Genomic DNA, 21789 nt, shown 5'->3' with positions numbered 1-21789 from the left:
TTAAGGTCCTAATCCTATTCATAATGATTGCGCCATAATGTGAACGCACACACGCCTTAAATAACACATCTATTCCGCTGCGCTTTATCCCGACCGACTTTTCCAAATCCCCTCTCCCGTCTCTGGCAGATATTCCCGGGATTGATTCTGTCGGATATCAAGCCGGCCAAAAAGATGAAGTTCAAGACCGTGTGCTACTTGCTGGTGCAGCTCATGCATTGCAGAAAGATGTTCAAGGCCGAGATCCCCTTCTCCAACGTCATGAATTGTGAGGACGGCGATAAGGTAACGGCGAAAATGCTTTGTTTTTTCCAGCTGAAGTGTAACTGCAATAAATTAGGATTGCCATTTTTTTTTCCGGCACTTTGTTGCATTTTTTTATTTTTTTCAGTTTTAAACTAATCCGTAACCTGTAGAAATGCTGTAAAAAAAGTAGTTAAAAGTTGTTGGATATCAACTTATATTGCTTTGTTTTGTTAATGTGATAAAGGATGGCGTTTTAGCTATAATACATTTTTTTTATTATAGATAATTAGCTTATTTATAGATGGCGCTGGGAGTGGGTGTTTACTCTTTCCTTGGGGGGGGGGCTTTGCAAATTATAATCGAGAAAAACTTCCTTAACCAGTCCTAAACACATCTGGATTTAAAAAAAAAAGACTTAAACTAGTGCTGTGCTGATCACTTGACATATTTTATTCAGATTAATTATGTTTTATCTCTGTATGATTTTCCATAAAGTTGTGTCACTAATGACGTTGCCATCTGTTCATAGATTAACAAAATAACGGTATACAACTGAGTCATTTTAACCTATTAGTTTTTCCAATTCATTTGCTCTCAGTTTGAAAAGAAACTGTTTTTTTTTACGGCATTAAAAAGCATTCAGTTATATCTCCTGGTACCCATAGAATCCCTTTTAAAATCTCACATACCCCCATGGGTACCCGTACCCCCATGGAAATTAAACAAGTGTGTATTGAGAGAATTTGTTTAGGGTCTCACTGACGAATTTTAGGATGACGTTACATTGAGTAACCATTCAGAATTAAGATATGAATATAACCATATTATTTTCAAAGCAGCTTCCTCACTACCATCTGCCGCTTTATTTTCCTCGCCTAAATATCTCGGAAATCATTGTTATGACCTTTAGGACTCATTGTTTTTAGGATTTTACTTCAGATGAATAGATTGAAAAAAAAGTGCGGAAAAGTGCTGATAATTGAATAGCGTGCACCGGCGGAGACAAAAGAAAGTAAAAACGGAGGCAATGGCGTTATGCTCCAGCGCCCGCTATTTTGCACTTCTCCTCACTGTGGCTGCCAAAGACACTTAGTCTCAGCGGGGCGCATCCACTAATGAAGTTAAATGTGACGGCAGCGGCGCCATTTGAAAGTCTAATCAGCGGCCCGCTCGTATCGTGGCGTTTCCGACGCCGTAACGTTTCCCCCGAAGCGCGCCCGCTACGACCCCCCTCGTCTTTTTCTTTCTTTCGTCTTCCGTCCCCAGAGGAGGGCCATGAGGACGGCGCCGCAGAAGCTGAGGAACCGACCCAACGCCAACCAGGCCAACGTGGTCCAGAGCAGCCCCAGGACGCGGGTCAACCGCTACATCGGGCGGCTGATCGAGGCCCGGCAGACCGAGTCGGACACGGCCGACCTCAACTTCCTCACGCTCATGTACAAGTGCTCGGAGCGTGAGCAGAGGGTGAGACCCGCCGAGAACCCCAACTAAAATGGAGGGAAAAAAAAAACTTTTGTTAACGAGAGAGCCGAAACTACGTTTTGCGTTTAACCCTTGCGCAGTATTTTGTCAAATCTTTGATCTTTACGTCAAAGTCAGGGTAAGCGGTCAAAGAAGACTCTGGGTCACGGGTGTCAAACTGAAGGCCCGGGGGCCGGATTCGGCCCGCCACACCTGCCAAATGCTGATTCGACTTCGGGTTTCTGGCTAAAATAACAAACTTGCAAGGTGTCTTCAACTTTTACGATTTTAGAGGAAAAAAACGGCATTTTTTTCCCCCTTTCCAATCTCTCTTTTGAACTGTGTTTACCAGCCTCTGATTTCAAAACTCGCTAAAATCGGTTTCAAAACACGGCAAGTGTATTTGATTGGCAGTCATTCTGGCTCTCTGGCTACAATGTGGCCCACGTTAAAAAATGAATTTGACAACCTAGGTCATAGATAAGGCCCGGGGACCATATGCATATAACGTAAGGTTATTTAATCTGGCCCGCTGAACCTGGAGAAATAACCAATCAGGAGTTGACTGATAGTGATTTAAAATAGTCACTGTTGGAAAAAAAAAATGATTTTGTTTATCTAATTTTCAGTCATAACACATAATGCTTCTGATCATTTTTAACACATAATGCTTCTGATCATTTTCTATTGCTATTAAAGCACATTTTTTAGAAATCCCACAATTTGTTTTTCTCTTATGTGGGGCGGGATTATCAAAACACTCCATTCATCTGCTCCTGGTCCGGCCCTCATGTTAAATTTTAGAACCCTAGGTAGCTGAAATTTCACCCAGATAGTGACAACATGTCAAATTTCACATTACCAGTAGTGTGCCATCACTTGGCTGAACTACTGCTAAAGTGATGTGGAAACAAATGACCCAAAATGGTCAAAATACTGAACAAGGGTAAAAAAAAAAAAAAAACTACATTCCTTTGTATAGCAATGTAGCAGTAGCAGCCATTTGTATGGACTTTTCTAAAAAAACAAACAAAAGAAAAACATGCAATGAGCTTTTCAAAAGCTTCTGAAAAGAAATGAATTCACAATACATATATATATATATATATATATATATATATATATATATATATATATATATATATATATATATATATATATAATTGGTGGGTATTTTGAAATGACGTGAGTCAATCGCAGAAGTGGGCGGTAACGAGCTAGCAAAATTAAGCAGAACACTGCAAAAGGTTACACTGGTTTACACCTTTTTGAAGGTTTTTTTTGACTGGATTTTCTCTAGGTCATATTCCATGTTCCTCAAAAAAGCCATTTTCCCCACATAAAATACTTAATTCCTTCAAAACGCTTCACGCAATTTTTAAAACTGAAATCCAGTCATTCCGCCGCTTTGTCTTTTTCGGTTAATTTCATACGTGAGCTTTTATGGTTCATTTAAAACCTTTTTATTTCTCAGAACAGTAACTTGGATATTACATTTCAATTTATTACAGTGCGCCTCATCACTTTTCAGCATGTGAAAACCCAGAATTAATAATAAAGCAACAAATTCAAAAATGAATTAAAAAAAAAAAAGACCAAAATGGAAAATCCTAAACTCTTACGACCTTGCTACTTCTCTTCCAGGTCTGATGTGACAATTTTGACTCACCGCTCTCTCCTCTTTTTGGTTCTAAAAGTACCATCAGGTTCCGGATGAGTACTTCACCAGCGCAGTGGTTCTGTCTCTGATCCTCGCTGCCTTGTGTGGCCTTGTTTATCTTCTCATCATACCGCAGTATGTTCTGCACATCCGCAGAAACCGACTTTGCTTTATTTGTCAACTTATTCTTCTCTTTTTTTTTTGGCGCGGTCCAGGGGCACTGTGGTGCTAGTGCTGCTTGTCTTCTGTATCTGTTTCCTGGTAGCGTGTATTATGTACCTGCATATCACCAGAATACAGGTAAGATTTATGATTCTCAAAAGGATAAAAAAAGTCTTCTTTCATTCTAATACTGAAGTATTCAATTCTGAGTTGTTTTGTGCCATGGTCGAAGCAAGACGTTGTGCTTTGGTGCCATGGAAACAATCTAAAGTCAGTTGAGTAGCTTCTTTTAGAAAAAAGTAGTCCTTAGCCGCCATCTTATGACACCTCAAGCTATATACGAATTCTCTCTTTAAGCATTTGCGGCAGAGCTTGTGAATTCACCGTACTCTTTGTTTTCCTGGAATTGTTCATTTGTAAAATATCGTACATGTAAATTCGACCCTGCTTTTGTGAATCAGTGTTTTCCAGGGTGCCTGACCATTCAGATTCGCACTGCTCTCTGCATTCTCATAGTGCTCTTAATCTATGCTGTGGCCCAGGCCTGTGTCGTAAGTCTTGTCATTCTTGTTTTTTATGAAAATCTTCACTCTCTTTTGACACGTATATCCTTCCACATTATTCACCAGATTCACATCATTCCAATCCCAATATATTCCAAAAAAAATCACACCACATGGGTTACTATTTTTCTCATTCTAAATAATCAGTTTTTCCAAAATTCACCCCGAAATTACCCATTCATTTATATTTAGGCCACGTTTACCTGCAAAGGTTGTCTATTATTTTTTTCTGATGGCACATCCAACATAACGCATTTACATTGTGTCCATTTGTAATGTAAATCATTCAGCTCATTTCATCCTCTTTGAGAACAATTACAAGCTTTCTTTATTGGAGTTACACCAAAACAAGTACAAGGCAATTTGAATTTAACAGGCTAGAACAGTCCGATAAATATACAAAGCCAATGACCAATAGAGAGAGGGCTTCAGAAGCGTACAGAGACACTAGATGAGAAAAGAAAAAGATGAGGGATAAGGGAGGAAGAAAAAACAAGACTGTGCCCATGGCCCCAATGTAGGCCATAGTATAAGCCTGGAAAATTACGGTAAATTTTCTTTGCCCGCAGAAACTCAGCAGTCCGGATAAAAAACACAAACAACAATACATTAGACAATACAATACTTAAAAGACTAAGAGGGAAAATGTCAACTAATACATAAAGAGTGGAGAATTACATAACCAGGGGTACTAAAACCCGGATAATTCTTTTTGTGTGTAAAAAAAATTCCGGCCACATAGCTTTGTTCATTTACAAAAGAATGCTGCCACACAAATCCGCATCGTGCACTTTTATTCATTCACGAGCATGCCAAGTCGCTAGGCGCTGTAGTTTTGTCAGATTCTGTCCAATCAGAAACGTCGGGAATTAGAGTAGAGAGATGACATAAAACTGGCAAACGTGGATCCACAAAATTTGGAAAATATCTCCACTTTGATCGGAATTTTTGAGACCTTGTTTCAATGAAAAAAAATCCTAACATCCATTATCATTTCACATCATATAATATCTTTCAACGTTTTTCCATGTTTTTTTTTTACTAATATCCCTTCATACAGTCTTGTCGTGCAATTCCTCCCCCGAATTACAAACGCGTGGCTGCGTTTTGCCCCCCATCCAGGTGGGCTGCATGCCCCGGCTGTGGGGGCCCACCAGGACCAACAGCTCCATCGTCATCGTGGACCTCGACAGCGGCGCCAACCGCACCATGGCCGAGCTGCCCTGCGAGGGCGCCCGCTACGCCTTCCTGTCGTGCGCGGTGGGCACGCTCACCCTGGCGCTCTTCCTGCGCGTCTCCTGGCTGCCCAAGATGGCGCTGATGCTCCTGCTGGGGGTGCTCTACGTCACCGTGCTGGAGCTCAGCGGTTTCCGCAAGACCGCCGGGTGGGTGAGGTCCCGGACATCAGACGGGCCCCTGGCAAATCATGCAAATGCCCCGCTTTGTTTGCTCCTTTGATTTTCCGCCATTTCCTCAAGAGGGGGTTATGCGGAACCCAGACATTTCGTTTGGGAGGTGTCACGTTTCTGTGATCGGTTTAGCGGGGGTCGGGGGAGGCTTGAGAGTGCATATGTACAGCATGTGTGGGTCTCTTTATTTTTGTCTACGTTTTTGTGGCAAGTGCAGGCAAACGTTCCCGATTACCCTTTTTTTTCATTATTTAAAATGTTCTCAAATTGTACATACATACATAAAGATTTTCAAGAATTAGTGATCAAATTACGTCATTACGTAAATTAATTACCTTTTTCCCGGATAACAGCTTTGTACGTCTTTTAGCGATGCTCCATAATAGAGGTATCCAAACTACGGCCCGCGGGCTATTTGTGGCCCTCCATCTACAGTTTAGCGGCCCTCAGCATACAAGAATATTACCGATACATTTTGACATGGCCCGCAATGCTATCTGAAAAAATTGAAAGTGTAAAAAAATCTTAATTTGTCTCATCACCTAAAATAAAAGAAGATTGAAAATTTTGTTCATTAAAAAAAATGTACTTATATCCTTATTTTAACTAGAAATATTTTTGCCCAACTGAACCGTTTGATGCTGAAAAAAAAGAATTAAATAAATAATGAATACGAATTGATCTTGAACATTAACACAGGAGCTCTCATATCTTTAAAGTTTTAGCCTTGATGAACAAGGTGTAAAACATTTGTATTTTTTCTAAATCACATGAATCATGATTGTGATTTAGAAAAAAAAATGTGTTTAAGAGCACTCTTAAAAGCTTAGAACTCGCGAAAACTTTGAGGCGAGCACCACTGCACCACCTAGTGCCACGGATATGCAATTACACTTCACAACAGCAAAGCATGGCATCACATTACTAGTGAAAGATTATCACAAGATTTTATTTGGGCTTCCCTTATAATAGCTTGAATTTCTTCACATTTTGATTTTAACTTTTGCCTAGTATTGTACAATCATTTAAAGATGAGAAAAATACCAGCTTACCTGTCCTAATGGGACACACATTGTGTCGTACATTATAGAGGAGTTGAAACCAAATCGCAATGACATAATCTACCTTTTTAGCCCAACAGTCCCAAAATGATCCACGTAAACACGGGAATGAAATCCACATTGTTGTATAAGTTCACACGTGTTTGCTGTCGACTGCGTGGGGGATCGCCTCAAGCCTCCCGTGTAGTTTTTTTTCCTGGGTGGTCCGGCCCCGGTGCTGACTTTGTGCCTCGGTCTCTTCCACAGTGGGGGGTCCTTCCACATCCGGGGCTACGAGCCCATCCTGTCTCTGTTGCTCTTCGTCAGTGCCCTGGCCCTCCACTCCAGGCAGCTTGACCTCAAACTGCGCTTGGACTTCCTCTGGGCCGTGCAGGTCAGCCGGCGCGTCTTCATCGCGATGCAATTAGGTGTTGGCTTGTGTGCCGACAATCGATCCGCGTGTGTAATATTTATGTACGTGCGATAGAAGCTGTCAGGTTTAAAGAGGGAATAGTGTGAGCTTGATTTTGGCTATAAACGATGTCAACGGTTGAAACGGGAAACAAACAATGCGAGGGGTTTTACTGACCCCAACTGGTGAAAATGTGAAGGAAGACAAACGCGGTTGAGCTGAACATCCATTTTCATTGGTTTAAAAGTATGGCATAATGGCCGAATGACACTGTTAAAACAAAAAGTGAAGGCATCAAAAACACAAGCAAGAAGCATTTTAAAATATTAAGAATTCTGTATATTTAAATATCCAGAATTACATTACATGGATCATATCAGCTGACATACAGGGTAAGGTTATAATTTTTCACAACAAACGATATCTCAGTCACTCCATGAATGTTTTTGCTGCCATTAGCCATTGCTATCTTTTTTCCAATGTATTTCACTAGGTGTCAAATTCTATGCAACTATGCAAAACGCCACTTAAGTGCAACCACTAGTTTGTGATTGGTCGACAGAAAATCTCTGATTGGCTCGACCGAGCAACTTCTTCTCATAAAACTGAATTCTTTAGTGTTCAATAACGTGACATTAGGGTAGCTCCAATGAGTCACAAAATATAGATGAAAAACACTATCTATCTATCTATCTATCTATCTATCTATCTATCTATCTATCTATCTATCTATCTATCTATCTATCTATCTATCTATCTATCTATCTATCTATCTATCTATCTATCTATCCAAACACAAATACAAATTGTCAGAATAGAAGCAAACATCGTTAGCTAATGCTTTGCTTCCAACTCCTTATCCTTTGGATTTGACGTAACTGTTTGGGCATCACCCCTGCCGGGGATTCACAATATTTCATCTATAATTTGCGAGACCCAACAATTGGTATACAAACAGTTGAAAATGTACACTTTTCAACATGTGTCCTCACGAATCTCAAGCTATGTCAGCGTACCGCTAACCGTACGAGCGTCGCATGTCTGATAACAGGCGGAGGAGGAGAGGGACGGCATGGAGAAGGTCAAACTGGACAACAGGCGGATCCTGTTCAATCTGTTGCCGGCACACGTGGCCCAGCACTTCCTGCTGTCCAACCCGAGGAACATGGTGAGCCCAGCTCATAGACAGACAGACACACACAAAAAGGTAGACCGTCACAACAAGTGGCACCGGAAAGCCTCGCAATTTCATATGATGATTCCTCTTTTTTTCTCCTTCTTCTTCTAGGATCTCTACTACCAGTCGTACGCACAAGTAGGAGTCCTGTTTGCCTCCATTCCAAACTTCAACGACTTCTACATCGAGTTGGACGGCAACAACATGGGAGTGGAGTGCTTGAGACTACTCAACGAGATCATTGCGGACTTTGATGAGGTCCATTTTATTTTTTCACTCCGTTGACTTGATTTGACGTGAATTTTTAAACTTGTGCTTCTTGCAGTTGATGGATAAAGAATGCTACAGAGATATCGAGAAAATCAAGACCATAGGAAGCACATACATGGCGGCCGTGGGCCTCGTACCCACCGTTGGAACCAAGGTGAGAAACGACCGGGTTGAAATAAAGACCATCACATATTTTGTAGCGTTACCTTCTCAAAATTCCCTGCAATAACCGAAATCTGTCAAGCAATTTTTTTCTTTGCTTATATTCCCATTTTTTGTGTGTGTTTCCTATGCTAAACAAAACACATAAGATATACATAATAACTAAATACGTTTTTTGTCTGATTTGACTTACAAGAAGGTAAAATATCAAGAAAAATAAGTGAGGTAAAAAAGTTATTTTTGTAAATGAAAATTCACCCCCCAAAATAGTTTTTTTTTTTTCTGCTTTGGTCCGTTTTTCTTTCGTTTATAAAATACATCAAATCGATATTTTTTTTATGGGGGTCTGTTCCGACTTGAGAAAAAAAAAATCAAGAAAAATAGCAGGGTAAACCTGTAATCATGTTATGGTCATAAATAAAAACCCACTCAAAAACGAGCTTAAAAAAGTTTTTTTTTTTTTTGTTTGTGTTCCTTTTGTACATTTGTTTCTTTTGTTAACACAATGAATTGATAAAATCAACATTCAAAAGGAAGAAAAATGGTAAGGTAAACCTGCAGTGGAAAAAGTCAATCACATATGAAAATCCATGAAAAAGAGTTTGAATTTGTTTTATTTTTGCTTTTTGTAAGGCCATCTTTTATTTGTTCCTTCAGGCCAAGAAGTCCATTTACAACCACTTGAGCACAATCGCGGACTACGCCATTGAGATGTTTGACGTGTTGGATGAAATCAACTATCAATCTTACAACGAGTTTGTCCTGAGAGTCGGTACGTCCGCGCCCCCTCCAAGAACGACATCGAAATATGAAAAGTTGCTCATGAGTTCTTTGATTTGCTCAATGTCCCGCGCCGGGGCAGGGATCAATGTGGGTCCGGTGGTGGCGGGCGTCATCGGGGCACGGCGACCCCAGTATGATATCTGGGGGAATACGGTCAACGTGGCCAGTCGCATGGACAGCACGGGAGTACCGGGCAAGATTCAGGTGACAAAATCTGCATTTTTTTCAGCCTGTTAGCTGGAACACACACTTGCCACGCCGACCATATAAATAGATGATCTAATTCAAATGTATAAGTATACCTAAAACTGTATCATTTTTAACAATGACACAAGAAAAAAGTCATATAAAAAAATTAAACAACTGTTAACTACTATTTTAATGCGTTTGTACAGGTTAAAGGTTTGTTTAAGCCGGGGGTGTCAAACATATGGCCCGTGGGCCGGGTCTGGCCCGCAAATGGGTTTAATCCGGCCCGCGAGATGATTTTGTAAAGTATAAAAAGGAGCCGAGCTTTATAATTAATGAAAAGCTTGAATTAATTGATGAATATTAGTAATGTTAATGTTTTATGATGAACTAATGGGAAAAGGAAACCTCTAGAGTATATTTAGCATTTTCACCCATCTCTCAGAAGATTGTGGAGAATTAACGTCACATGTATAGCACAAAACCACACAGTGAAATTCTTACTCTGTACCTCAGCGAACAGAAGACGGCAGCCGCGGCGGGCGCCATCACGCTTAAGATAGATCGTGTAACATCATCTGTTTCGTTTCTGGCCCATCTCCATGAAAATTGCGTCACGAATGTGAATGCGCATTTGTGAAGTTGACAAAAAGGACTAAAATTGACCTATAGGTTTCTTCATGTGCCAGTTGATTTGCTCTTGATTTGAAAAGAAAGCTATACTGTTCCTTAAAAAGCATTACCTGCAGAAATCCAGTTAAAACTTAACCTTTCGAGGCAGACGGAATACTGTGTGCTATGTCTATGTAAATATGGGTGGTATCATATGAAAGATTGACTTCCATTCTTCAGTTAGAATTGTTGTGGGTAATAGCAGTGCTGTAAGTGTGGAAACACCGCCATCCAATGGTCACAGATAGCACTACGGTGCTCAATTGGCTTATAAGCATTCGTCAAGGGTGTCAGCTACCCTCCAAAAAACAATCAAAAATGCTCATCAATTAGCTGTCCATAAATCACCGCATCTGAACATTTATTTTTAATCCAGTCGACTCAATAGGCTTTCGCTTCGTATCGGTCTTGGTTGACTATGTTAACGTGGAACCCAGGTGACGGAAGAGGTGTACCGCCTGCTGAGCTCGGACTACGACCTGGTGAGCCGCGGCAAAGTGAGCGTGAAGGGCAAAGGCGAGATGCTGACGTATTTCCTGGAGGGCAAGGTGCAGGGCGTGGGCACGGCCACCACCTCCTCGGTGGTGCGCTCGGCCAGCCTGGCGCGCCGCATCCACTCCTGCGGCAAGACCAGCGTGCCCGCCGCCACCCTGGCCGCCGTCTCCTCGGCCTCCCCCAAAAGCCGGCCCACCTGCTTGCCCTCTTCCCGCGTTCCTGCCACGGGCGAGGAAGACGAGGAGGAGGGGGAGGATCTCGATGTGACAGGGATTGAGATCGAGGCGGTGGCGACCGTGGCTGACGCCGCGGTGTAGACACAAACACAAGTGCTTGACCTCAGAGAAGGTAAGAAGACCAAGATGGAGGCCTTGTGGAAAGCGGCCTGCATGTTTCCTGCAGGTGCTACGCTCGTTCAGGAAATGAGTCCAGACAATCTTACTTGCAGTCATTTTTTTTTTTTTTTTCCGAGGGAATGTCAGCTGCTCGCCACTCTGGACACACTCTGACTCACCATACTTTCTTTGCAGGTAAAATCTCTGCAGAGGGAGATGTTCAACACTATGTGCTTTTATTTAAAAAAAAAAAAAGACTGATCTTGCTATTGCTTTTGCACTGTCTTTCTAATGATGCCAAGGATGCATTGTATAATTTACAGTTGTCACACAGTGTTTCTAATGGTGCGGCTCAGCATGTGTGCGTGTGTGTGTGTGTGTGTAATTTTGAGTGTGGTGTGCTTTTGTATGACACAGCACAATGACATTTGTCACACTTTTGCGTACATACAGTATTATTCTTTTTCTTTTAAGTTGACATCCTTGGCTACGACTCCCCCTTAAGATGAACCAAAGTAATGAGATTTTCAACATGGCCTCCACCAGATAAGCACATGTGACTTTCAAACACAGGTTAGCTAAAATTTTCTTTTTTTTTTCAACCCTACTTGAACAACAATTAGAAAGTAACTTCTAAGGTCAAATTTCACTCATTCACTGCCATTGATTAGTACCAGTGCAAAGCATTTTTTTAATTAAAAAAAAAAAGACTTAAAACGTGCCATTAGTGTTTCATTTATTAAACTTTAGAACCCTTCAAACTTCATTTGTACTGGTCCACAAAAAATAAATCAACACAAAGTGTCAGACCTGTTCTCAAAAAGAAGTAATATCAATAAATAATTGATTGATAAATAGTTGATAATCACAGAAGTAATTATCAATGACTCCGAAAACCAGACTCCGAAAACCAGTCTGAGAACCAGACTCCGACAACTAGACTGCGAAAACTAGACCCCGAAAACCAGACTCCGAAAACCAGACTCCAAAAAACAGAGTCTGAAAACCAGACTCCGAAAACTAGACTCTGAAAACCAGACTGTGGAAACTAGACTCCGAAAACTAAACTAAAGACACCATGCCATGCCTAAACCTATGTGACAAAATAAAGGACCAAAAAACTGATCAAATACCCTATCAGTCACCACACCTCACGTTTTAGAATAAATGTCAGAAAACAATAAAAGTAATGTTTCACCCTTTGAAATAAACCTTGCTTGGAGGGGACACAGAGAAAGCCAAAGCCCAAGAAATAACATTTTTTTAGGGGTTACGTTACATTACAGTACGTGTCTCCCCTTTTCTCAAGAAAGGTCCATGTACGTATGTTATTTAATGCAGTAAACACATAGCTGTGCATTTTATGTATGATACAAAAAAAATAAAAAAACAGGCAGAGAACTCGAGGCCAGTGGGCCATATGTGTGTGCAATTCTAAAGAGGAACTCGTTTAAAAAAAACAAACACCCGTTAATGCTCATCTCCGAATAATGGAGGCCTTTATATCAGTATATCCCTAAACCTCTGACAAAGGTATTTCCATCAAGACAGTATTAAAGCACACAATTGCACAAAAGCAAATGTATTTTTGAACACAAACAGCCACTGAAACAATGGTACAGTTGGACCACATTCCTCTTATAACCACTTGTATATTGTGCATCTCCACCATACAGTTGTATATTTATTATCATGTATCAGCAACCTGTGTACATACATCATGTTTCTGCCTTATTCCATGTCAAGCTTAACGGTGTTTGCAACCTGCCTTTTTACGCATACTCACTTTGATATGCAGGTCATACGCTTTGATGTTGCTCTTTGTAAATATCCATACGCTTGTAAACTACGTTCAAACTTGTACAGTGTAAAGAATGTTTGATTATTTTGTAATAAAGACAATATTGGTGTATAAAATGATGAGGGGCTTTGACTTTGTGAATATTAGGTAAACATGTGTATTATCCATATGCGTGACATGTTTTGATGAAACCAGGCATAAGCCTAAAAAAAAAGACAAAAAATGATGTCATTTGAAAGAAAATTAAGTGTTATAGAATTATATTAATATCACTGCACACAACCAATCACACCTAAGGATAATTCAATATGTCCAATACACCTGCCATGCATGTTTTTGGAGTGTGAGAGGAAGCCGGAGAGAACCCATGGAGGCTCGGGGACAACAAGCAAACTCCACAAGGTGGATTTTCAACTGGATATATATATAAATATAAAATAAGATAGATATAGATACTATATATCGAGACATATACATTTACTTTACACATACGCACACAAGTGGTGCCTCAGCTCAAAAGTACATGCACACACACACACACTGAATGTGAAGCAACATGGGGGAATCTGAGGTAAGTGAGAGTTCACAAACAAGGCACCCCTCCTCCCACCATGAGCCAATGTAACCGGCCGCTTACCGCCATGTACGCAAGATTTCAACATGCACTTTTTTTTTTTAATCACTTTCAATAGAACACATTGATTTGACAAGTCATTGTCACGTCATTTGTCTTTTCTTGTACACAGGTACTCATTAAATGGGTCAGAATCGTTATTATTATGAGGTTTTTTTTCAAATCGGAAGAGATACTGTACCTTGGGTAAAGTCTATAGGGGCTGTTAGGGACATGTCACCCCGCCTCATATACTACTGGACCATTTTGGGAATAGAGTTTTTTCAGCACGATGACCTTGCGTAATGTTTGAAAGTTTTGAAAACAGGAAAAAGAATCCTATAAATACAATCAAAACACGTTTACTTGTCGAGGTAACCCGCATATATTTTGCAACACGTTGCCAAAGATTGTTTTGAATTGTCAGCATGGATTAAGAATTTTATTTTTGATTGATTTCATTTATGATTATTTTTTTTAAACAGCTCTTGTGTCAGTTGTGTGGATTGTGCAGTTTCACCAAACGGATCTTCTGGTGAGAGTACACTATTTGAATTTTGGTCAGTTTATTGACGTTTTTTTTTTCCTTCTACTTTGACTTTATAGATGCATGAACAGATTGAACTTGATTTGTCCCCACCTGCTTGTCATTAGCTTTCACAAGTCAAGCCAATCAGTCATCAAGCTCTGCAGCTATGCTTTGCAGACAAGAACCTCCGAAAAATGGACCCTCGACTTGAGCTAGTGAGTTTTTAAATCTTTCATCCGTTTTTTTTCATACCTTTATTGAGCAAGGCACATCTTTTAAATTTAATTGAAAAATAAAAACTGAAAAATAAAATACACAGCTTAATCTAGCAGAAGACAATTGCAGCGTTTGTATTCCTTTAAGTCACATGTAGATGAAAAACTAGGTGTTATTTTTAAATTTATTTCCAATTAATTGAAACAAAAAAAATTCTCATACCGCACTAATGCGCCACAGTGGTTAATGTTCTATCCACGGCAATGTGGTTAAGTCACTTCCTTTTTTTTTTTTTTTAAACATAAGTATAAACAGTGGTTGACCGAAGGAGTTTCCCGTTGAATCACAAGTACAGTCAGAAAGTTTCAAGCGTTTCTCTTCCTTTCCAGATTGTAGTCATCAATGGTCCGATTATGGCATCTGGAAGAGATTACTGTATCTTGATTTATTATGCGTGAGTGTGTTGGTGCCAGGCCAAACCCAAATAGTCCAAATTTGGTCAGTTTCACTTATTTTCGTAAGTTGGCATTTTGGGTTAGTTTATGTTATTCATTCATTTCATTTGTAATTTCTTTACAAAGGATTCTTTGATCATGCAATGATAATGGTTTGGCGGTCAAAGAAAAAATCGAGATAATTATCAACTTTTTTATAAGTTGATATTACAGACCACTTCTGGGTGTTTTTTTTTTTTTTTCCCTTCATTTTGGTCCAAATTAACCCTTGAATGTTAACCCTTGTGCACACACTTTGCTGGCCATACACATTGCATTTTTCTCCTAATTTATAGATGCTTTTAAATGTGTAGTAATTAAAGTTATCAACATTGTTAATACTCACAAAAAAAACGAAAAATGATATGGTCTGTCTTTGTAGCCTGTGAAGTGATGACGCTTTAACTGGTCTCTACCGCCACCTATTGTCTTGAGGTGAAACACAAGTCAACAAAAAAAAATTCTGTTTGCTGACATAGTTTAACCGCCGCTCAACGAAATGTTGCAAAAATCGCAGGATAATCAATGTCATAAATCCTATTAAAATGCATATCAAAAATTGTACTTAGAATGGTTTTATACGGTCCAAAATTTGGACAATTTTGTACACAATCTCCAGCTGCAATCACATAGAAATGTCAAAATGATTGCATTTTGAAATTTGACATGTTTTAATCATCTGCTGAGAAAATTCAGCTCCCTAGTGTTTTTTTCTCCCATTGATTGATTTATTATATCATAAAAAATCAAAGGAATTTTGTAACATAATGCCACAAGGGTTAAAGCTTGCCGACCCCCGGCCTCAACTGTAATAGATGAAAGAGGAGAGAATCAAAGTCTTCTTTCATGTAAGTGGATCAGAGATCTCAAGATCACAGCATGCCTGACCGCATAGATGTTTGATCTCTTAAAATTCTCCTCTGTAACCAACAATGTGGGCGTCATCTTAATTTCCCGATGTCAGAATGTAAAAAGCGGCGATTACAATTTCCCATCATTCCGAACAGGATCAACAACTGTCGGACATCCCGGAGGAGTCCGAAAGGACCCGCACGCCGGAAACCCAACAGAGGGAAGAACTTGCGATGTTTATTAGTGACGAGGATGACGTCCCGATTAAGGTTTGCAGGCCCAAGCGGATGCCTAGCTCCTTCAACAGGGACTCTTCGCTGAATCTGACATCTCATCTTGAATCCTGCGTATTGACGAGCACGAGGAGTAACTTGGACAAAACCGCCCATCTCCACTCGCCGCCGCCGAAGAAGCGGCAGCGCCAAAGATCGCTGTTGAAGAGGAGAAACAAGAGATTCTCAACAAATTTGGTAAAAATAATCGTATGGTTTAGATGGTGTTTTTCCCGCTAGAAATATTTAATCAGGTTAATGTAGTGCTTCTCAAATAGTGGGGCGGGCCCCCCTGGTGGGGGAGCGAGGTGATGCCAGGGGGGGGGGCGCCGATGATCCCAGGAAAAAGGCTTTGTTTTTGTAATGTGGAATGTAATTTCAATAATCATTTCCATCATTTTCTTTTAGTTTCAGGCACTTTGGTGCACTTGCTTCTTCTTTTTTTTCCGCTTTAGACTAAGCTGTAATCCGTGTAAAGACGATAAAAATAACTAACAGTTGTTGAACGTTTATTTAATTTGCGTTTTTCTGTTGTTAATGTTAAAAAGGATACATGTGTAGGTATACTTAAACAATTTTCATCAATAATCTTATTTATATTCAGTGCATTGAGAAACACTGGCTTAATGTAAGGCCCAACTGTTAACTGGTCATATGTATGTAGTAAAATTACTCAAGCAAGCATCTGTACTGCAGTACTGTAGTAATTATTAATCGCATTTGAACATTTTTAGCTCTCTTGCAAGTGTGAATATAATTGAAATCACAAAATATAATCACAAAATAGTGTGAACTACGACTCAAATGTTGCTCTAAAAGAAAAATCAAGAATTCCCGATGTTAACACCCACACTTTTTGGAATACTTTTTGCAGTATCCCCAGTGGCTGGTAAACGTGATGATCAACATAGAAGAGGCCAAAACACATCAGCTGCTGATTGAGTGAAGATTTTTTTTTTGTACTTTAAACATCTTAATAAATATTCATGTCATTCGTGTTATTTGATCTAAATACCAGTTTCTGTTCATTTGAGTTTGTCAAGATTTATATGTTTCCCCCGATGTATATATTTAATATGTCACTTGTTGCTTACTCAAACTGCAACTTTGCACATCATTGAGAGTTTCGAATCCAGATTTTTAGAAATGCATCATGTTCTTATTTTCCAAGCTATTCTGTAAACATCACAAGTCAAAAGTTTGCAACTAACTTCCAATTTCTCAAACAATAAATTCAACTCTTGAAAATGTTCATCTGTGAACTGAAAGTCATTTCAGGTCATCAAGCATTATCCATGTCACAGAGTTGACATATTACAAAGTGCAAAACTGGGTGCTTGCTCTTAAAAAGCTAAAGGATAACACCTTGTATTTTAACTTTTATTTATGAAATTTTTCAATTGATACTTCATCATGTTTGTTAATACTGCTTCAAAACGACTTCAATGTTATAAAAATCAGGAAATATTTTTGGTAAAACAATTTATCTGTGTGTGTGTGTATATATATATATATATATATATATATATATATATATATATATATATATATATATATATATATATTAGTGTGTGTAGTTATAATGTACACAATACTACAAAAGAGTTAAGGCTTACTGACATCTGAAATGTCAGAATGTGCACAAAATCAGCATATTTTGCCTACCAAATAAATGCAATATTTTTTACATGTATTAATCTACATTTTATGATTTAGGATTTTTTTAAATAATGAAAAAACTCTGAAAGATAGTTTTCCAAACTTTTGAGAGGCGTTGTCTCCTTAAAAAAAAATGTTCCTTGTTTTTGCAATGGTATTCCTTGGAAAATAACACTTGAATGTACGTGCTAACATGTTCATATTTACCTTTAAGCGAAGCAATTGAGTAGAGGTTATCTTAATGTGTTTTGCAAAGCGGGTCAGCCATGCTTCCATTGGGTCAGTGGGCCCCGTGTCACCGCTTTCAGTGCCCAAAACCTGCCTCGCCCAATCGGAAGGGAGCTCGCGCCGTAAGACTCCTCTTTTGCGGATAGCTTGCCCCACACGTCAAAAGTGAAGCGCCGCATGTCGCTTTCCATCAATACTACACGGAAGGAAACAGCCAATTAGCACGCGTCCTCTCGACACAAACATGTTATGACTCTAAGCGGGGTTATGCAATAAAAGGGGGTGCGCTGGCCGGCCCGCTGGCTGGCGCGCGGGTGTGTGGGTGTCTCATGACCTTGTTTATCTCCCTGTCCTGATAAGATGAACCTTCACCAAAGAGGCTGGCTGCTGGAACAAAACAGCGCGCACCAAACCAAACATGTTATTCGCTCCTTCATCCAAACGTCTTCAAGCCACGTATGTTTTCCTAACCTCTTGAGTCACCGATGAGTAAAAAGCCCCCCCTTCCCGCCGGCCCAGCTTGTTTTGATGTCCCGTCGCTCCGTTCCAAAGTCAATATTGACCGCAGACCCCGTGAACCTTCAACCGCGCACGTCAAGCGGGGTCGAGCTACTGTTTACCGCGGCTATGTCACAAATATTTTATATCTGTAGGCGGCGAGTCAATCATTAACGCCCGCCGGGGGCCAGGCGGACGCATAAATACGGCGGCGAGGGGAAACGGCGGCAGGAAAAGCGCAAAGAGTGGACATGAGTGGATTACAAGAGACCAAGATGCTGGCGGCGGCGGCTGTGGTTTTGGCCCTTTTGGCGGCGGCGGCGAGGTCATCCCCGGTGGTGGGCCCCGAGCCCATTCGGTGCGCCCCCTGCACCCAGGAGAAGCTGAGCGAGTGTCCCGCCGTCCCCAGCGGCTGCGGGCAGGTTCTGCGGGAGCCCGGCTGCGGCTGCTGCATGGCCTGCGCCCTGGAGAGGGGGAGCGACTGCGGGGTCCACACGGCCCACTGCGCCCACGGCCTCCGCTGCGTGCCCAGGCCCGGCGAGGCCAGGCCTCTGCACGCCCTCACCCGGGGCCAGGGGGTCTGCGCCGAGGACCAAGGTAGCGGCCGCCCGGCGGCTGGCTCGCTCGAATCGCGCTCCCCAAACGCTGATTGAAGTTTTTGTGTTCAGAGGATGCCGAAGCGGAGACGGAGCGCGACTCCCTGCAGTACGTGCTGGGCTTGCCCGACCAGGACGCCGCCGATGCGCAGGAGAGCATCAAGGCCAAAGTGAACGCCATCCGCAACAAACTGGTGCAGCAGGTGAGGGGGGGGGGGGGGGCGGTGACCCCAGGGAAAAGGCTTTGTTTTTGTCATTGCAATACGATGAGAATTTACAGCTTTTTAATGCAGTTATTTCTTTCCGTTTTAGACTAAGCTGTAACTCCTATAAAAGCTGTAAAAAAATCATTAACAGTTGATTTATATTGATTTTTTTTCTAAATGGTAAAAACGATACAGGTTTAGGTATACCTATACAATTTTTATAGATAATAATCTTATTTATAACCTGCACATGGAGGGGGGGATGAATGGGGTATCCAATCCAGCAATTAAAACATCATCGATAAGCCCGGTGGGCAGGGACAAACTGAGAAAATACTCATTGATGGCGGTGGGGGGCGGGGCAAGAAATGATATCAAGCCAACAGTCCGAGTTGTGGTCATGGATTACTGGAAAAATATTTGACAAATATTCAGTCTTGGTGGGGGGAGACTGAGTAATATATAAACATATGAATAAATATACAGTAATACGCTGTGCAGAATATATTCATAGTACTGTATTCCCTAATTGGAGTTGTCTCTTTAGACTTAAAATTAGCTTGCCTCTTTTAACATTAAATCCTCTTTTTCATCTCTCAATACAAAATTCAATATACCAGCAAAAAATAATTTTAATTAGGTATGTTCGATACCAGGTCGTCCCTGAATACTCATCGATACCTTGCGTACTTCGATCTTCAGCAGTATAGTGCCGACGGCTGCAGAGAAAGACGTATTTTGTATGCTTTAAGTATCGTTGACTGGTATCGACAGCTGTCATTCCTACTCTATACCTTAAATTAAGGCCTGTATAAAACTGAGACCTGGAATCCGTACTAATCCATCCCTATACATTATATTTATTTTTATCTCTCATAGTACAATTATTTTAGTCATTGAAATGAATTCTATCTGTTTACACTGTGTATGTACGATACATTATTCAGATATTCCTTGTATTTTACACATTTACTTTCCATTTAGTGATTAAAAGGCGTATGTAAATGTTAGATTTGACATTTTAATCGCCTGGAACTGTAATTAAGCAATTAAAAATTGGGATGAAAATAATTTGTTACTGTAGTTTTAATGGAAAATTATATTTGGTGAAACTAATTTTCCTTATTTTTTAAATAAGACAAAAAAAAAGGACAAAAAAAATCTCTCTCTCTATATATATATATATATATATATATATATATATATATATATATATATATATATATATATATATATATATATATATATATATATATTAGTCCCCCACAAAAAAAAAAAAACCTAGTAGTTGATGGCCAATTCTTTTTCCGTTCAGGGCCCTTGTCACATTGAGCTTCACGCCGCCCTGGACGCCATCGCCAGCTCCCAGCAGAACCTCGGCGAGAAGTTCACCACCTTCTACCTCCCCAACTGCGACAAGCACGGCTTCTACAAGGCCAAGCAGGTAAGGAAGCAGAAGGTGCAGCTGACCCGCCGTTGCTCCGTCGTGCCCTCCCTTCACCACCTCCTCTTTTGTCCTCCCCCAAGTGCGAGTCATCCCTGGCGGGACCGCCCGCTCGCTGCTGGTGCGTGTCGGCCTGGAACGGCAAGCTCATCCCCGGCGACTCCGAGTGCCACCAGGAAGTCACTCACTGAAGTAGGAAAGCATCCACAAACACACACGAGGAACACCTTCTTCCCTTCAGAAGACCCATTGTAAATTATTTTATTTATTCACGACAAGTCTTTTTTTTTTTTTTTCAAAGTGTTTTCCCGTCTTCAATTGTAAATAGGGCAACACTGTATACATTTGTATTTCTGACTCAATAACTCCATTCCTCAAAAACCACAGCACTGCAACCACTGCCAAGCCCCATTTCAGGGCCTTTTTTTTTTTTTTTTTTTTCGATTCATTCACAGCCACACAGCCGCTCATTCATGCAACATGTTGACATTGTCTGCATGCATCTTCATTTCCTCAATGGGGGATACTTAAAGTGCCGCAAGTATGTGTATGCTGGTCAAGCACAAACATATCAGGGCTCATCCAAGCTTCTACATTTGTCTACCTCTGCAGTTACCCGCCCTTTTTTTTCCACTTCTATCCACAGGGTCGCTGTTTTGTTTTTTTTTTTCCCAATATATTCTGGCATTTATTCTAATATTTATTATCATGTCATGTACCGATGTTTATTCTTTTGTGATCGAGCACTGATGCGCAATGTATATTCTGTTATTTATGTGTATATATAAAATATAAAGTGATGTGTTCAAAAGTCTTGTTTTGTTTTGATTGCCACAATGGCAAAACCGCGCAACTCGTTTGAAAAGAATCAAACCGCACGTAACGACTATTTTAGCTCGTTCATCGCCCGCCCGGTTAAAATGGATTTTTGACTTGTACGAGTATTAATTTTTGATTACGAACACAAGCCCTATTCTGAGGTATCGAGCCTCGCAAAGGAAACCGATACCAGTATTGGCCACTCGCTTTTGCCCGTTTAACAATAAAGAACTAAAAATTTAATTGACAATTTCTTGCTGTTTTCAAGCTAAAACCGTTTTTTGTAATGCTTTAGTTGCAGGTTTGGTCGGTAATATCAGAAAATCGGCAAAAAAATGTATCTTTGTTTTCCAAAGTAAAACCTGATGTTTTGCAAATTTTTAATTCGACACAATGATAGCTTTCATATATGGTTGAAAACATTTCCATCCAAGATGTTGAGATTCTCATTTGAATCATTTTGAAAAAAGTAATAAAATAACTCATTCACTACCTTTGCCGACCATAGAGGTTAAAGATCAATTTT

General features: G+C 40.3%; 3 protein-coding genes across 4 annotated transcripts in view; all 3 read left to right on the top strand.

Annotated features, from left to right (window-relative positions):
- The window catches only part of LOC148414408 (adenylate cyclase type 1-like), a 39236-nt gene extending 28068 nt beyond the window's left edge, over positions 1 to 11168 (top strand). Inside the window, exons 8-20 of one of the 2 annotated variants that reach the window (XM_088428801.1) lie at positions 130 to 285; positions 1513 to 1710; positions 3405 to 3502; positions 3583 to 3667; positions 3991 to 4080; positions 5215 to 5477; positions 6809 to 6935; positions 8005 to 8160; positions 8242 to 8388; positions 8456 to 8554; positions 9220 to 9334; positions 9425 to 9549; positions 10644 to 11168. In XM_088428801.1, coding sequence (XP_088284927.1) covers positions 130 to 285; positions 1513 to 1710; positions 3405 to 3502; positions 3583 to 3667; positions 3991 to 4080; positions 5215 to 5477; positions 6809 to 6935; positions 8005 to 8160; positions 8242 to 8388; positions 8456 to 8554; positions 9220 to 9334; positions 9425 to 9549; positions 10644 to 11018 — 2034 coding nt within the window. In that variant the 3' untranslated portion in view covers positions 11019 to 11168. The remainder of the gene's footprint in view (positions 1 to 129; positions 286 to 1512; positions 1711 to 3404; positions 3503 to 3582; positions 3668 to 3990; positions 4081 to 5214; positions 5478 to 6808; positions 6936 to 8004; positions 8161 to 8241; positions 8389 to 8455; positions 8555 to 9219; positions 9335 to 9424; positions 9550 to 10643) is intronic. The other variant, XM_088428802.1, reaches the window with a different exon arrangement.
- Positions 11169 to 14123: 2955 nt separating this feature from the next.
- LOC148414407 (uncharacterized) lies at positions 14124 to 16991 on the top strand. Its single transcript, XM_088428804.1, has 3 exons — positions 14124 to 14194; positions 15697 to 16011; positions 16688 to 16991. The coding sequence occupies exons 1-3, from the start codon at positions 14174 to 14176 to the stop codon at positions 16757 to 16759; spliced, it is 408 nt and encodes a 135-aa protein (XP_088284930.1). The 5' UTR covers positions 14124 to 14173; the 3' UTR covers positions 16760 to 16991.
- Positions 16992 to 18428: 1437 nt separating this feature from the next.
- LOC148414406 (insulin-like growth factor-binding protein 1) lies at positions 18429 to 21255 on the top strand. The gene is made up of 4 exons (XM_088428803.1): positions 18429 to 18795; positions 18867 to 18997; positions 20316 to 20444; positions 20528 to 21255. Exons 1-4 carry the CDS (start codon positions 18450 to 18452, stop codon positions 20633 to 20635), a joined length of 714 nt encoding a protein of 237 aa, XP_088284929.1. The 5' UTR covers positions 18429 to 18449; the 3' UTR covers positions 20636 to 21255.
- The last annotated feature ends 534 nt before the right edge of the window (positions 21256 to 21789 follow it).

Source organism: Hippichthys cyanospilos, chromosome 12 (assembly GCF_059441005.1).
Source record: "Hippichthys cyanospilos isolate Australia breed blue-spotted pipefish chromosome 12, RoL_Hcya_1.0, whole genome shotgun sequence".
Lineage (NCBI taxonomy): Eukaryota > Metazoa > Chordata > Actinopteri > Syngnathiformes > Syngnathidae > Hippichthys > Hippichthys cyanospilos.
This window is presented reverse-complemented; position numbering and strand designations above follow the sequence as displayed.